At 35.1% G+C, this 16,389-nt stretch overlaps 1 protein-coding gene across 1 annotated transcript in view; it reads left to right on the plus strand.

Annotated features, from left to right (window-relative positions):
* The window catches only part of OTOGL (otogelin like), a 96,923-nt gene extending 83,897 nt beyond the window's left edge, over positions 1-13,026 (plus strand). Inside the window, exons 53-60 of the mRNA XM_075504264.1 lie at positions 59-99; positions 1,093-1,156; positions 2,188-2,366; positions 2,682-2,786; positions 3,616-3,735; positions 5,690-5,735; positions 10,152-10,231; positions 12,820-13,026. Coding sequence (XP_075360379.1) covers positions 59-99; positions 1,093-1,156; positions 2,188-2,366; positions 2,682-2,786; positions 3,616-3,735; positions 5,690-5,735; positions 10,152-10,231; positions 12,820-13,020 — 836 coding nt within the window. The 3' untranslated portion in view covers positions 13,021-13,026. The remainder of the gene's footprint in view (positions 1-58; positions 100-1,092; positions 1,157-2,187; positions 2,367-2,681; positions 2,787-3,615; positions 3,736-5,689; positions 5,736-10,151; positions 10,232-12,819) is intronic.
* The last annotated feature ends 3,363 nt before the right edge of the window (positions 13,027-16,389 follow it).

A 16,389-nucleotide genomic window follows, 5' to 3' on the forward strand; every position in this document is an offset into this window, starting at 1 on the left:
TTAACTAAAGCAAACAATTAGCTAACTGACTAATACGGTTTTCTTGTTCTCTTCTCAGAATGCAGCTGTCAAAACGCTACTATGCTGACCTGTAAATTGGTAAGCACTGTCCTTTAGATATTTTTATTAACGGTGTTTAGCCCTCTTATTCCTTCCTTTCCATTCCTTGTTTCAATCAGTTGTAAAGGGTGATGAGGCTGAACAGGGACAGTTGGGACTGCCTCCCAGTCCCCAGCTCAAGCACGTAATTCCATCAAGTGCCTGCACAGCGTTGTCAACTGTTCCCTGGGGAAACTTCACTTTGTGTGTTTTAAGATGTCAAAAGAAGAAAAGCAACTGTAATATTATTCTGTTCAATGTTGACTCGAAACGATATGCTGGGAAGGTTTTCCACGTAAATAATTCTGAATTGTTTTTAATAATTAATGAGGAATGAGCTTTAAGATCATATGTATCATCTGGAGAAATGTGTTATTTTGTTAAGCATTTATGCTTTTGATTAAAATGATTGAACATTATTGAATTTAGCTGATATGAGAAGTCATAAATATTTTGCTCCTCACATACTTTCTTGTAACATGGACTGTGATCTGGAAAATAATTATGAGCGAATGTTCAAACTCCCATTATTACCATAGTGACAGGGATATTTTCCCTATCAAATGCCTGTAGCTTGTCCTTCTCTTCCCCTTCTGTGAAGACTGCATAATGTGAAGTCTAGGAGGACTGCAAACAGGAGTTGCAAATTTGAATAGCTTTCACCTATCTTTTGGAAGAAAATTCATCAAAGGCAGTCTTTTGCTAATATGTTTATTATTGAAATAACGTTGTATCTCAGGAAAAATTGCTGTTTAGCAGTGCATATGCATTCCTAGAGAAAATGAAGTGCTTTGCTCCTGTTTAAAGAGATAAATACACTGACTAACTCTGAACGTGTTCCTGTTTCTTGAGTACACTGCAATTTTTCTCTTTTATGAAAGCAGGGGTGGAAGTGATGAAAGTAACATTTTACATTTTGAGAGAAAATTGTCTGTTTAGCACTACATTTAATTGTGCATGACTTTGCAAACTCTTTTATCTTTTTATACTCAGGGAGAAGTTAAAAAAATAGATAACAGTGTTTCCAGTGCTTGTGGATGCACTCACTACGTTTGTGGTAACTTTTTAATATTCCTAGCTGTTTTGTTTAGTTTAGTTGTTTAGTTTAGTTTGTTGTAAACTAACTAAACTGTTTAGCTCTTTAGCTGTTTAGTTTTTAGTAAAAAAGGCATGCAAAGAAAGCAGAAATAGGACCATAATAACCTTCTCAAACATAAACACTCTTTTATCTTGATTTTATGAGTGTCTACCTAGTTATGCAATTTTGCTCTCTTTTCTGAATATGATGCTTTGTCTGCTAACCCATCCATTTTGTGTCTGTTCTGGCGGGGTGTAGGAGTGTCGTAAAACTGCCCATGCTTTCAGAGTCAGGGACAGTTTCTCTGGTGAGAGGCAGATAGGAAGCAGGTTGTGAACCTTAGCTGAGTGTGAGCAGTGTGACCGCTCCTAGTTCACTGTCCAGCACAAATGAGACATCTCACACCACAGCAACAGACCTGTCTGGCCAGCACAAGGGTACGTGCCCAGCCATAAGATCAGACCTCTGCTCCCTTCCCTCACTCAGCTACCCTGTGTAGACTAGATTTCAGCGGTACTGTGCACAGGGGTGCTTGAGGTATGCTGCAAACTTGACTGCAGCCCAGGCTAAACTGCCTCCGGGAGCAAAGCACGCACTTCCAGTATAGCTTGAGCATATTACTGTCCTGTGGGTAATTGTAGACATACTAGTTTAATTGACAGAAAGGCTACATTTTGTGATATGCAGAATAATTCATATAGTGTACTTAGCCCAATGTTAAATATTAGAACTCTTTAAAAATAAGAACAACAGATTTTTTTTTTTACTTCCATGGTAGGAACACTATCAATTTTAGGCAGTTTTGCATTTTGTAGCACTTCCTTAAGCTGAATTATATCTCCTCCTCCCCTTGTTTGGTAATTAAAACCACAAACCATCAAGTCTAAAAGTTAGAATACTTTTGCAGAGCATAGGACTTTGCCCTACTTTTGTCTTCACAGTGATTCTCTTAATTTGCTTTATGATTTTATTTTTCCCCCTCTGGTAACATTTGTTTCTTTTGGTGTTAGAGAAGGATGATGTGTGCATCTTCCAAGAGGTCACAGTACTGAATCCTGGACAGTCAGTGATTCAGTACTTGCACGAAGACCTTTGTTACACTGTACAGTGTTTACAAGAAAAAGATCAGAACACAGGATACAATGCCATGCATTTTACAATGGTGAACTGTTCCCAGCAATGTGAAGCTGTGAGTATCCTTAAAATACAGGAATGATGCAATTTGTGAGCACAACTACACAATTAGGATAAAAGTAAAAGTGAAGATTTTTGCTAGTCCTGTTTCCTCAGTAAGAACTTGAGAACTTAACAGTGGTGACGTGTATCTTGTGGCTCCAAGATTATTTTGAGAGGCAATTTCTAACAGTGTACATAAACATATCCATCCACCCATCCGTATATTGTTTCTCTTGGTATTTTTAGTTTCAGAAATCAACGAATTTTCATATACTGTATGTTTAAAAAATACTTGTTTTTTTCTTTTTTTGCTTTCCTTCCTTTCCAGCATCAAACATATATTCCTTCCTCTAGTCACCATACTTGTTGCGGTACCTGTCAAAATGTGTCCTGCTCTTTTCATACTGAGAATGGAACACTAATTGTGTATGAGGTAAGTGCCTCTGGACAGAGATAGAAAATAACTATAATGATATGATAAACAGTCACTTCTTAGTTAACTCATGCTGAGAGTCTTGCTTCATACCTCCTTACTGCTGGTTACGCACTTAGGGACTATTTATGGTATATGATAGGAAAAAAGTGTGTTTATTGAAAGACCTGCCATTTCACACTACATGAATACCTTATTTCATTTTATTGGTTGTAAAATTTTCTACAAAGAGATGCGAATGTCATCATTTACTTAAGGCTGGATATGCTCTAAGTGCAGGGTAGGGTTCAAATTGTAAGTCTAAGTCATACACTGTGATTTAGATGAGTTGGGAGCTTCTGAGTCCACATCAGGACTCCTATCTCCCCTTCTTCCCAGGGCCACTCTTCTCCTCATTCTGGTTTCTACAGTGGTTTCTATAGAAAGGAAGTCTGCAAACTGAAGCACTGGCATTCAGGATCCTGATGGTGTGTTCCAGCATCCACATAAAAGGAAATTTAGATGTGGCCATGACTTGGTTCATGTTTCCCATTGCTTTCGGAGCAAAAGAAACTATCAGACTTTTTTTCTGGCACAGAGCCCTTTTGTTCTGCACTAGGACACCCACGCTGAGCAGCATGCTGGAGAGTAGAGCCGTGGCTCCAGGGAGGAGTAGGCACTGGTAGTTAGAGGACGGTCTTTCCCTTTGCCACCTATGGGTGGTCTGCAACAAACTTTCCACTCGGTGGGTACTACAGCATGAGGGCACCACTTTTACAGAGATTTGGGGTTGGAGATAAAGCTGAAGTGTTTTGTCTTTCCTGACAATGGTTTTCTTTTATATATTCAGGAAGGAAGCACCTGGAGCTCCAACTGCACCAACTACAAGTGTGCAAAGACTGCTGCAGGGGCTATCATACTGGGATCAAGTGTTGTTTGCCCCCCTTTTAATGACACTGACTGTACAAAGGTTTGTACTTTGGCTGAGGTAAGTGACAATAACTGATCTGGAGTTTGGCTTACACTTAACCCATGCATACCTCATGCGCTTTCTTTAAATTGAAAAAGTGGTAAGTAAAAACATGTAAGTGAGCAATTTACAGTCTTGTTTTCTATGTTCTTGTTTGCTTTCTGACTGACAAAATATCTGTGAGGAATATGAAAGTTTGTTTTTGGTCTTAATCATGACTGCTTTTAAAATATTGTGGAATTGGAATCATGCTTGACATACCACTATATAAAGTGCTAATCACTATGTCTTTAGTTTGGAATAACACTGTGCCAAGTTCATAGTAGACATACACCAAATAAATTGGATCAAGCAATTCAGAAATGCTGCATACAAAAGTGGGCTATATTAACAATTCCTTAAGTTGTGCAAAGATTAGAAAGATGACAGAGTATATATAAATGTTATTATCTCTTAAACTATTATCTCTTAAACTATCTATCGTACATGAAAGGGTATCTACCTACATCATATATCTAAAAATGTAAATCTGGCATACCCATATAAACTGTTTTGAAGAGTGTGGATGCTTCATGTACATTATATGTTTGTTCACAATATATAATACTTCTCTAACTTTATAATACTTCTTATAATTCTTGTACTTGCAGTACACCATATATTTAATATAAGCTACAAATAATAATAAAATAAATATACAGGTAGAGAGGGGAAGTACCATTGCTGCCTTGACTACAGAGTATAAATTTAGCACAAGTCCTACTTATCCATTGCATTTGTTTAAAAAAGTCCTTATTTCTTCCAATCCTGAAGAAGGCTTTCTATCTAAAATTGATGCCTGTTCTACTTTGAATTTATGCTTGAGTTTCTTCCTTGGAACCCTTTTGTCACCACCTATTAAGATCTTTCCTTAGTAATAATGGTTAAGATTTTAAAGAATGGAGCCCTAAAATTGACTTCCTGAATCAGTCTGACCTGTTTTTCAGAGATGCTGATCATAGACTTGAACCAGTAGCCGAGGAGAAAGCTCTTCTGACAGGCAGCTCAGGATAATTTAGGAATACGGATTTAAGAGGCTGAGTTTAAGTGCTCATTTAAAAAGTTCTTGAACAACTGATTCAGTAATTTCTCTGTAATGAGATAAAAAATGCACGCTAGCGTAAAAAGATGGAAGCTTAAAATGTCTTTTGTCTGTTGTTATCATAAGAGTGCTATTTATGTTCAGTTGTCTGCTTGATACGCAGTTCTGGGCTATGCACTAAAACTGTGGGCGCGTGTTCCTTGCTTGCACCCATTCTGACAGATTCTGACGGCCTCCCTCTGTGTCTCTCTCCGTCCCATGCTCTCTTTTAATTTCAAAAGGACATTTTCTTCACTTTCATACATTTTTACTTTCTAGCTAACAAGCAACTTTAGCAGAAATCAGTAACAAAGACTATAATTGAGAAAAAGAATTGAGCACACCAATGGTTCTGAAATTCTGCAGTTAATGTTCTGTTTCAAAAGTGTATATATATACATATATATATTTAATGTTGTAAAGAGCTACTTATTAGATATTAATTTTTCCCTTGGCATATGAGCAGTGTAAATCCTTTTACATCATCAGCAAAGTTGCACACATGAATTTTTTAAACTATCCTAATAAATCTTGGTGGGGGGGAAATAGATGGTAGTGGATGATATAAAAAGATGCTTATAGAAACTAAGTGGCTTATTCAAAGGAGACTAGATCAGATTAGATAAGCAGTGAGAAGTTCATTTTCAATGTCAAAGGCTGTAAGGAATTTGTGAACCAAACCTCCAACTGATACATATCTCTCTAATTCTCTTGATTTCAGTGATACTATTTTTTATTAGTTGGACATCTTTAAAATGTGGAATGTCTTGAGATACAATTCACCTTTGCATTGGGCACAGTCTTTTTTGATATATTCTCCTTTTGTTTTCCTAGAATGGAGGAATTGTGCAGACGTATAATGATGGCTGCTGCAAGACCTGTAAGTGATGAAGGCTGCAATATGTGCTAGTTTGGCTTTGGTTTTGGAGGGCTTGTTTTTTAACCTCAGTTGCTGGGACATAAGAAGGAAAAAGCATGCAGTCCCTCCACAAATCACATAAAATTGTTATAGTTACTTAACTATTCCGATTAAAAGGTCTTGCTTCATTTGGCTGCTGACTTGGTGATTTTTAACATTATTGTTCTGGAGTATAACCAAATCTCTCCAAGTATAACCTGTGGAAGATGAAAAGTTATCTCAATTAAAATACGGAAAACATTCTCTTTATTGCTAAGCTGACTCTAAAATATTGCCTATATGATTTTCACCATCAAAGACAAGGATTTTCCCCCCTAAAATTGATTCCTAATTTGATGACGTTTTGAAATACGTCTCCAAATTTACCAACTTATTAAGTATCACTAGTATGTATTTTCTAGGGCCAAAATACTGGAATAATTTTTTTTTTTTAAATCCCAAATGAGGAAAAGTTATAGTATACTGATGTTAGCAACCCTTATATAAAATTGACTCTTTAATATCTGGGAATACATTCACATTTTCTGAGTGTGTAACTTTAAAATGTGATGAATTGTGATGCAAACTTATATAAAGGTTTCATCATTTATGCAATTTAAAAAGTCGATTGAGAACAAACTGATTTTCCCTGCAGTTTTGACTAGGAAAGGTTTTATTATCAAGGTATATAATTATGTATACATAAAAATAAAACACTGCTGTGTAAAACTAATTGTGTAGAGCAAGACCTTGTTGAATGCCACAGAAAACCCTCCCCCCTCTTTTTTGGCCTTTTTTGTGTTCAATATTAGAGTTAAAATACATAAGCAAATTAGTTTTTGGAATTTTTTTAGGCAAACCTTTACTTAATAACGTTGAATAGGAAGTCACAGACTTATAACCATGTATTGCACAGCTATTAAATAAAATTCAGAAGTGCAATGTATTGTAAATAATTTGGTGATATAAGGGGAAATATTAATATTATTAAATATGAAATTAATACTATTTAATAATTAATTATCAAATATTAATTAATAATTAACTATAATTAACTATTAAATAACAATAATATTTAATTATTAAATTAATAATATTTAATAATTAAATTATTATGTAATAATTAAATTATTTTAAATTTAGATTAAAAATAATAGAATTATATTAATTTAATAATTAAATAAATTTAATAACTATTAAATTATTACTAATAATTATTAATTATTATTAAATTACCAATTATCAAATACAGAACAAAACTCAAGTTTCCAAGTTATGCAAAGCTTTGAAAGTGAACTGCGAGTATTGTTGTTCTATTGTATCCAAAACATAGAAAATAAAAGCTATTTTAATGGAACAGAATACTTTTTTTAAAAAATGAGAATCAGCAGAGAAAAGTAACACACCAGAATTGTGCTAAAATTTTACTAATCAATATTCTTCTCTAATGAGATAAGCTATGTTGAAAAATATTTAATAACACCCCCACCTCACCCCCCCCAAATTAGGTTGGCTTTATTTAGAAAATTAGTCTAAAGAATTAATGGCTACTGGTTTTCTGTTGACCAGGAAGATTTGTAAGTTTGGCCGTATTCTGTGGCCTCGGGAAAGGCATCGTTATACTTCAGAAATACTTGCTGAGGTGGCTGCTAAAAAACCAGATATAATTCATACAATGATATGCTATTTTATTTTTATTTTTATTTTGTTTTATTTTTAACTAAAAGCATGTGCCCTGTGGTGAAGCAGTTAAAAGAGTACTTACTTATAAATAGAGCTTGCAACACCTTGGGGTTTTAATGGGAACAAATAATTTTTCTGAAAGAGCTTGATTCAATGCATGCAAAGTGAGTGCATATATTTAATTCTTACCTTGCCATAGAGAGACTCATTGCAAAAGTTTGGTTTACAAAGAAGCAGCATTCCAGTTTTGTTTTAACCAGGAGAGTAATAAAGTTTAGGCCATCTTTAGAGAGACTTGAAGCAGCTGCAGAGTTTCTAAATTTGGAAGACTAACAGGAAAGTTCATCATCTTTTGCTAAAAGAAAAATTGCAGTTGGCACTGTAAGAATTAATGACATGTCATTTATATAAAAATGTTTTTATTTCATGAGAAACTTATATTCCTAATGATTCTGCCAGGTTCTGGATTGGGTCTATTACCCTTTGCCATTAGTCCAGTAGTGCCTACTGATAGTATTAATTGTGAACCAGGTATTATTTTTAATAATGTATTTTCTTTTTTTAATAATAGTGTAAGCACTGCTTGATATACGCGTATAGCTGTCATCACCATTAAATGTTACCATGCAGTTAATGGTATTGGGCCTGATACTGACAGATGCTGATCCCCTCTTGGCCTCCCAGATCAGTGGTTTTCTAAAGCCTGGTTAGGGTTCACTGCTCAGCACCTGCCAGAATTAGGTTCATCCATTTATGGTATATGCTGCTGATGGTTCTTCCTCCTGTTCATTTCTGAAATTGGTTTTAATACGTGAACTTACTGTACAGGGTAGTTGTAATAAGAAATGTTACTTTAAAAAATACCATCATCCTGAATCCTGTGACCAAGAGATTCTACATGTGATCCCAGGTCTCTGAATTTAATCACTGAACTGTTTTTGCCTTAAAATAGAGCAAGAGTGTGCATTACTGCCCGGTCTCACCTTTGCGGATACGGATTTATGCTGTATTTCTTCTTTGTCACAAATAACGTTTTACAAAGTTATGAAAATGTTGGGGGAGGGAAACATACAATTACAGTCACGTGTTAATAAATACTCTTTACACGAGAAATTACAGAATGTTACAGAACTGTTGCATTATGATCATAATTCTTTGCTTTTAAGGATAGGTAAGTCACAGAAAATCCTTATTCAAATAAGGAGTGAGTAAAAAAAGCACACCTGATACTGAATACGTATCTTCTTGACACTTGAAGGTGGGAGAGAGAAAAGTATAGCAGCAGAGTTTTCATCAGCACCTTATACTCTGAAATGTCACGTATCTCTCTATATGACTTGTAGAAGTACAAAGATTGCGTTGTCTACACATACTCAGGCTGGCAAGTGCTTTCTGATGGAAATATCACAGGACTTCTTTTTCTTAAGTGTTGCTGAGGAAGGAAAAAACAAGATGCTGTAGGGTAACAGCTTCAATTGTACAGTGATCTCCCAGTTCAGTAACAGAATCTTGTTTGATCCTGCAATGCGCAGATTAAAATCTAGCTGTATTCTGCAGCCAGCCTAAATTTTAGATATGCACTGGAGCTATGGCTGCAGAATATCTTGGTTACTCAGAGCTTATTAATCTTATAAAAGAGCTCATAAGGCTTCTGGGGGACAGAAAAGTTGTGCTGTGTACACCCAACCATGAAGGCATGTGCTGAAGGTGGAGAAATTCTGCTGAATAGTGCTTATCATTTTATATGCTGAATATAATGAATATATTATTTTATATGCTGAATTTATATCCAGAATGGTTGCATAGCAAAACTAATAGAAGATTTTGATGGATAGTGAAACAGGAGATCTAAATAATTGCTGTTACACAGATAGTAATAACAAACAGTCTGATATGGAGTGCAGCATGAAAAATTGTATGTTTAATTGTTTCAGTATTAGATTATGATTTTTATTATCCTAAAAATGGCTTTGAACTGTACAGCTTTATTTTACAAATAAAACAAAAAAAATCTCCTATCAATATCTCCCAGAATGTACTGAAAAATGTAGTATTTCCCTGATCCTAGATCCATATGCTGACTCAGTGCTACATGCTTCAGTTCTGGTGGTAAAAACTGTACCATATTTAGCAAATATATGCATATCTCTCTTTCAAAGCTTCCTTGAAGGATATCTTTCTCAGAAAGATATTGAAATTATATAGTTCTATTAAGTTTTAAGCATTCAGAATAGCACCAAGGTTAAAACCACATTCACAGCTTTACCTTCTCAGATGTCAAGTTCTAAGAATGTTCTAAAATGCAGAATCAAAATCTTATAGTCAATATTCCTATTAAAAACAGAATTAATTCTAATACTATTCAAAATTACTTGAGACATCTTTTTTCTACTTGCTTATATTTGTTTTGCCATATGTGCAATTTTAAATCATAGTAATATTTTAATATATAAAAAATCTGTATAGCTTAATGGGCCAGTTGATGCCTCATGTGTGCCAGCTACAAAATCTAGAATTCTGCACAGGAAGTATTTATTAATATATGAGATTTTTTTAATAAAAACAAAATTTAATTATAGAAGTAATAGTTTCAGTGTGTACATTAATGAAAACAAAGTATAATTATTAAAATAATTTTAATAATTTCACTTTTTTAGCAGCAAATACAGTACAAAAAGTGTGTTGATTCAGTATGCATTTTCTGTATTTTATCAGGCAAAAAGGAAGAAAGGATTTGCCAGAAAATGACAATCAGGACAACTATAAGAAAAAATGACTGTATAAGTCAAAGCCCGGTAAGCATAAAAGACCTGTGTTTCATGCTGAGCCTATGGCATACCAAATCAAGTATTACGAAGTTGGTTATAGCTATCAACAAGCAACAAAAAAATGCTGCTATCTTCTCAAAAGCAGACCTTTGACCCTAGGAATGTTATCCTACTCATAAATGGAGTAAAATTAACTGTTCCTATAGCTGAAAGACTGAGCCCTCCTACCTGGAAAAACATCTGGCTTCAAATGAAAAGTACACAGCATAAGTGCTTGTAACTAACAAAGGCATTGAACTCTTCACCATGAAATAACATCCCACTCTAAAAGAGGAGTAGAAATGCTTCCACTTAGGATATGATGGAAACACCGCTGCATTCCTCTTTGAAGACCTTTACTCTCTGGGTGTCTTCTCCTCCGCATAGCATGTGTGTCCAAAACATAAATTAATGATCCCATTTATTTATGGGTCTGCTTAAGACATCCTATTTCTCAGCTTTGGTGTAGTTCCATCTACAAAACCCAGGACATGTCCGAGCAGCAAATGTGCTTCTCATGTAGCACTTAAAGGAGAAGCTAATCAACACATCTCAAGGCTTCCAAAAGGCCTCTGGTGAGATTCTGTTGAAGAACCTAAACAGTCATAAGGGAAGAGGAAAAATACCATCACAAATTGAAAGCTGAGCAGGTTAATTTCCATCCTGATAGAAGGTCAACAGTGACATGCCCAAAGTTCAACAGTAGAAGTAAGAGTGTGTGGTGTATTTATTTAGTTTTAGAAGCAGCATTGGTAATGAGGGAGTATAAATATGTAGATGAAATTACAGTTACTTGCCATAGTTAAGAAGAGAGAAGACTGTGGAGAGCTTCACAGTTACTTCAGCAACCTAGGTTAAGGGATGGCAATACGACAAAATAAAGACATGGTATTGACTAAAGCAAAGAATGTTAAAAAGGAAGATTTAGTCAAACCTCATAGGTTTTAAAGCTAGCTGAAAAGGACCTTGCCCTTGCATCCAGTTCTGTGAAAACCTCTGTTAAACACTCTCCAGCTGACAGAAAGGCTAACTAAGAGTTATGACATTTAGGGAATAGGCCAGGGAGTAGAAACAAACTCATTCTAGTGTCTCTTACAAGCCAATGGTGCAGTACTATTGAGGGTGCTCTGTGCAGTTATGGTCCCTCTACATTGCTGCAGAACTAGAGAGGGTTCAGAGAGAAGCAACAAGAATGTTGGCCAGGTCATTCCATGAATGGCACAACAGATGAAGCCTTCCTTTTTATGACTTTCTATTGTAGATGGTTTATCTTCTCTTCCCCCTCCACCCACCTTCCAAAAAGACCTACCCCCATCCCACCTCCATCCATATTACAACCCTCTTTCCCCAGTATCTTCTTGTTCCCCATTTCCTTGATGGCTGCCCACCCTTCCCACAGTCCAGATTCCCTTACCCTTCACCCAGAAGTACCTCCAGATTTTCACGTCCTCAAAATCTCTATTCATATCCTTAGCTCCACTTCCTTTCCACTCCAGCTCCCCCACTGCAAAACCCCTGGCACTCTATTTCAGTCGCATGATTTTGGCCCATCAAATGGCGGTATCTGCTATGGCTGGTTTGGAACTACATACATGTTCTTTGGCCAGATTAATGCTGTCAAACTTTGGATAGGGCTGAGTATGATTACATTTAATTAATTAATAACTGAGATTATTACTGCTTAGGACAAGGTCTTTTTTTCTCCCCCGTCAAATTTCAGGAAAGCTGTAAGAGTAACCTTTTGGTCTAATTTGTTTTGATGTGGCCCATTTGTTCACAGGCTGTTTGGAAGGGGGTGGATCAAAGCATCTTTCAGCCACCTCACTTGCATAAGAAGTCAGATTTAAAACTATCACAAAAAGAACTAGATCTAGTATGGCCGTTCTTGATTTCGCAGCATATCAACTCTGCTTAAGTTTTAATTAAAAAGTATCAATTTCTTTTCTGTCAGAGTATCAGCTAAGAAGACTCTTCACGTAATGTAATAGTGAGAGAAAGCTTTGCTCTGCTGAAGTCTAGAGCACAAATAATTTTATAGCCAGTCTCTGCCCTTGCTGGTTTGTTACTGCATCTACTTTTTGGATATATTTGTTACAGTGATAATACAGCTAATATTGGTGTGCCCTTAGTCACAAGCAGTATGAATAAGAAAGGGAAAAACTTTTGCACTGATATGCTTTCCCTCTTGAACATTCAAGGAGAAGTATAGACTTTCCTTCATTTTGCTTAGAAGAATTTAACTTTTCAGCAGTGAACATGAAAGGAACATGAATTTATCTATGCTGTTTTGAGTCATTAATTTATAAACTAGGGATTCGATTTTGGTATCCACAGCATGTTTTACTCAATGTTAAGACAGAATACATGATTAAACAAGCAAAAAAAAGTTTAATTAAAAAAGATTATTAAAAATGTGTCTACACTCAGAATGAATGAATTTTAGAAGATAAAATAATTTTTCAGACCAGAGTCCTTTTCAAATGTAAAAATGGGTTTTAATCACAAAGAAGTTTGACATGTAATATTTTTATAACAAAACCTGGGATGTCTAACTTCAGTTCTTCTTTTACTCGTAGATAAATGTGGCTTCTTGTGATGGAAAATGCCCATCTGCAACAATTTTCAATGTCAATATTGATAGCCATTTAAGATTCTGTAAATGTTGTCGAGAAAATGGAACACGTAATCTGACTGTGCCACTACGCTGCTCAGGAAATGGCAGTGAAATTATGTACGTCATTCAAGAGCCTATAGACTGCTCATGCCAATGGAACTGAACATTACTGTGGATATGATTTAATCTGAAGAATTAAAACAACTTTTCTTTCACCAGACTCTATTTTTTGACCTTGGGTGGCTATAGTACTCTGCAGGGGAAAAAAAAAAATGTCCTCAATTATGCTTTATAATGTAACTTTTCACAAATTTAGTAAAGATTATGCTGTTCATTGTTCTTCAAATTTTCTTTTTAAATATTGGCATGTATAGAAAGAAAAATATAAATCCTTTTGAACAAGGTATAATTTAGCCATCATTTATTTCTACTCAGTGACTTTCTGATGAGCTGTTGAAAGCTGGTTAATGTCTGTGTTTCCAGTGTTTTCAAATTTTGGATTGTGGCTACCTATCAAAGTTCAGAATTTCTCAGTGGTTTTTTTCCTTTTACTTAGAAACTTCCAGTTAAGAACCATCACTGGTCCCATGTTTAAATGGGAATGAAGCATATTAGGGTTTTGAGAATGACTGAATTAATGTATTTAAAAAATAGTGGGTTCAACTGAAGCATTTTTGATCTTGCTGAAAAGTCTATCTTTTGTCCATTAAGCTGTTGTCAATGAATGGACTCTGATTACACTGTAAATCACTGAGAAACACAATGACTGTGGTCTGTAAGTACCTGTAGTAAATCTCCAGAGCATATAGTAGAATCATAATAATGTCTTTCAACTTTTGACATTTATTTAATTTTGATATATATTATAAATATGAAGCATGACTAGGCAAAGGCTGAAGAGTTCAAGCTTTTGTGCCTTTATTAAAAATATCTAAAAGCTATTTCTGATACGAAGGATTATATTTTATATCCATTTTTCAGTTTTCACAAATAAGAAATTGGCTGTCTACTAGCTGTAGAATAAGATTCTATGTACATATATATTTATTAAAAAACTAGGATACTGCACATTTCAACTATTCATAAAGGGTTTCTTCCTTTCTTTTCCAGTTTGAAGATTTGTGTTCAGTATATTTTTATAAAATACGTAATTTTTTTTTTTAAATATTGAGATTTGGACTATTGACTGAATTTAGGATTCATAATTTTTGAGTCCAGGAAAAAAAATCCAGGTAAAATATACGTTTTGAAGGGCTTAGGTGAGCTATTGATGTTCAATCAGGCTGTGAATGTCCATGATTCACCACCTTAAGCTGAATATGCACCACCTTTTATTAAACATACTACAAAATCTTATCATCTTAAAAACTAAGGATACAATTTATGTTTGTTTTTAAAAGACTACTTTGCTTTATAAACTCAGTGAATGAAAATGCTTTAAATGATGACAGTGGGAGTTTTGCCGTTGACCTCAGTGTGGCCAGTATTTTCCTTATCACGGAAATTGTTTTGGAATTAAAATTCTTGTCTAAAAGTCTGAAAATTTTTTGACAAACAGTTTTTATTTCAAGCTGTCACCATTTAGTTACAAAAAGGCTGGATTATTACATTGGTTTATACAATGAAAAATAGGCAATATAAAATTAAAAAACCCTTAAAATCCAAGGCTATTTTGCTACTTTCTGTGACAAATCTAAACTGTTGCTGTATTCAGTTTGATGGCTTATAAAGAAAAATAGCATATGCAGTGAAATCTGTCTTTACTAGCAAGACTGTCATTTACTCATCCATCTCCTTAAAAATAGTGACTTGGTTTAAAAATTAAAGAACAATCCATTTTATTATCAGTAAAATATTTAACCATTATAAAGAAATAGTGATCACCTAGCAATCAAAATGAAGTACCGTTTTGAGAGAGTATCTGCTTCATTTGTACGTTTTTATGATTTGTATGGCAGATATTTAAAGTTGTTACATACTAGGGCCTAGAACCAAACTATTCTCTGATATTGCTGTTGGAATTTGTGTACAGAAACTTTTCATGCAGGCCAGAAATGGAAATTAAATCATAATCATAGCCGTAAAGTTTGTGTACTCATACAGTAAATTAAAAGGACAATTTTTAAAAGAAAAATACATCCTTAGGGCCTTTTGATTTATTAACACAGAGATAGGAATCCTATAATTGCACCAAGAGAGTTTGGCCGAAAACTTCTTAATGTATTTAGCATTTGATAAATTACTTAAGGAAGCTCCTACAAGATAGCATTTTTCCATATAATGACCGAACACTTGATGTGTTTTGATTGAACAGCTGTGCTTTTTATAAGCAATGTGCTTTTGTAAGATTTAGAACAGTATTTGTAATTAAAGAGAAATTAATAAACATTGTTTTGCAGAATGCTAATAAATCAGTGTTGATGCAATTAATTTACCCCGTGCCACTAAAGATGAACAATAATGCAAAATCTTAGACAAACCTGGAAATTAAAAGCAGTTATGGTTAAAATTAACTTCATGTTAACCTGTAATAGGAAAAATGCTATTAAAAGACCTTTTTCCCACTTACCCAATTTGGTTTTTTAAGTGCAACACTCAATAGGAACTGTGTCAGGATCCTCCCTGAAGCCTACAGCAAAATCTTACATCTTCAGTGCAGCTGGAAATGGTCTAGGATTGCCTTTCATTTGACAACTAAACTTCAAAGTCAGACTGCTCTGGCCTGGTCAGAAAGCGAACATCTATTAAAACTTGTGAACCATTTTCTGGAGAGCCATCCCACCCCCATTACCTCCATGAAGGTGACATTGGCATAATGTGGTATGTTTTATATGATGTGAACCAGCCCTCCTAAGCCTTGCAATGAAAGAAGGTTTGAATGAGCCTGCAGTGTGGCAGGACTCTTCTGCTCCAAATATTTCCTCAGTCTGTAACTTAAATACAAATGTAGATGCAGTTCGTGGTTCTGTCTCGGTTCCCTCATCTCTCTTCAGCTCTGCATTCTTGCCTCAACCCCCAGCCTCGAATTGTATGTAACCCTGTTTGTGCAGGCATCTTGTGAGCTGTTTTGGAAAGCTGATCCAACTCAAACCTAACCTAGTTAAATAACAAAATTAATTATTTTGTTTATTATTGACTTAAAAAGCTTTAATACCCAGAGTGCCCTCCTTTCTACCCCTCTGCAACTGAGACTCAAATAATTCCTACTCCCCTAAAAGAAAGGCTGGCAATGCATTCCTCTCTCAAACTCCCACGCTGCCACCAGAAAATGCAAGAAAACTGGAAAGATGTGTGCATGACCGAGTTTTGTGCATACGCCCTGCGCTGCAGTCCTGCCGTGCCCTGTCATTTCCCCCATTCGTAGCTGGTTGCACCTGCCCTTCATTCCTACATTTCCACTGCTCTGTTCTCCTACGTGTGCTTGAAAAGGAATTCCACAATATAAAGGCTTACCCATAAAACTATGCAGGTTTTTGTTAGGGATTAATGTAAATATATCGCTATACTTAGATTGTAACTGAATATGCCTCTA

This window comes from Mycteria americana, chromosome 1 (assembly GCF_035582795.1).
Source record: "Mycteria americana isolate JAX WOST 10 ecotype Jacksonville Zoo and Gardens chromosome 1, USCA_MyAme_1.0, whole genome shotgun sequence".
Classification (NCBI taxonomy): domain Eukaryota; kingdom Metazoa; phylum Chordata; class Aves; order Ciconiiformes; family Ciconiidae; genus Mycteria; species Mycteria americana.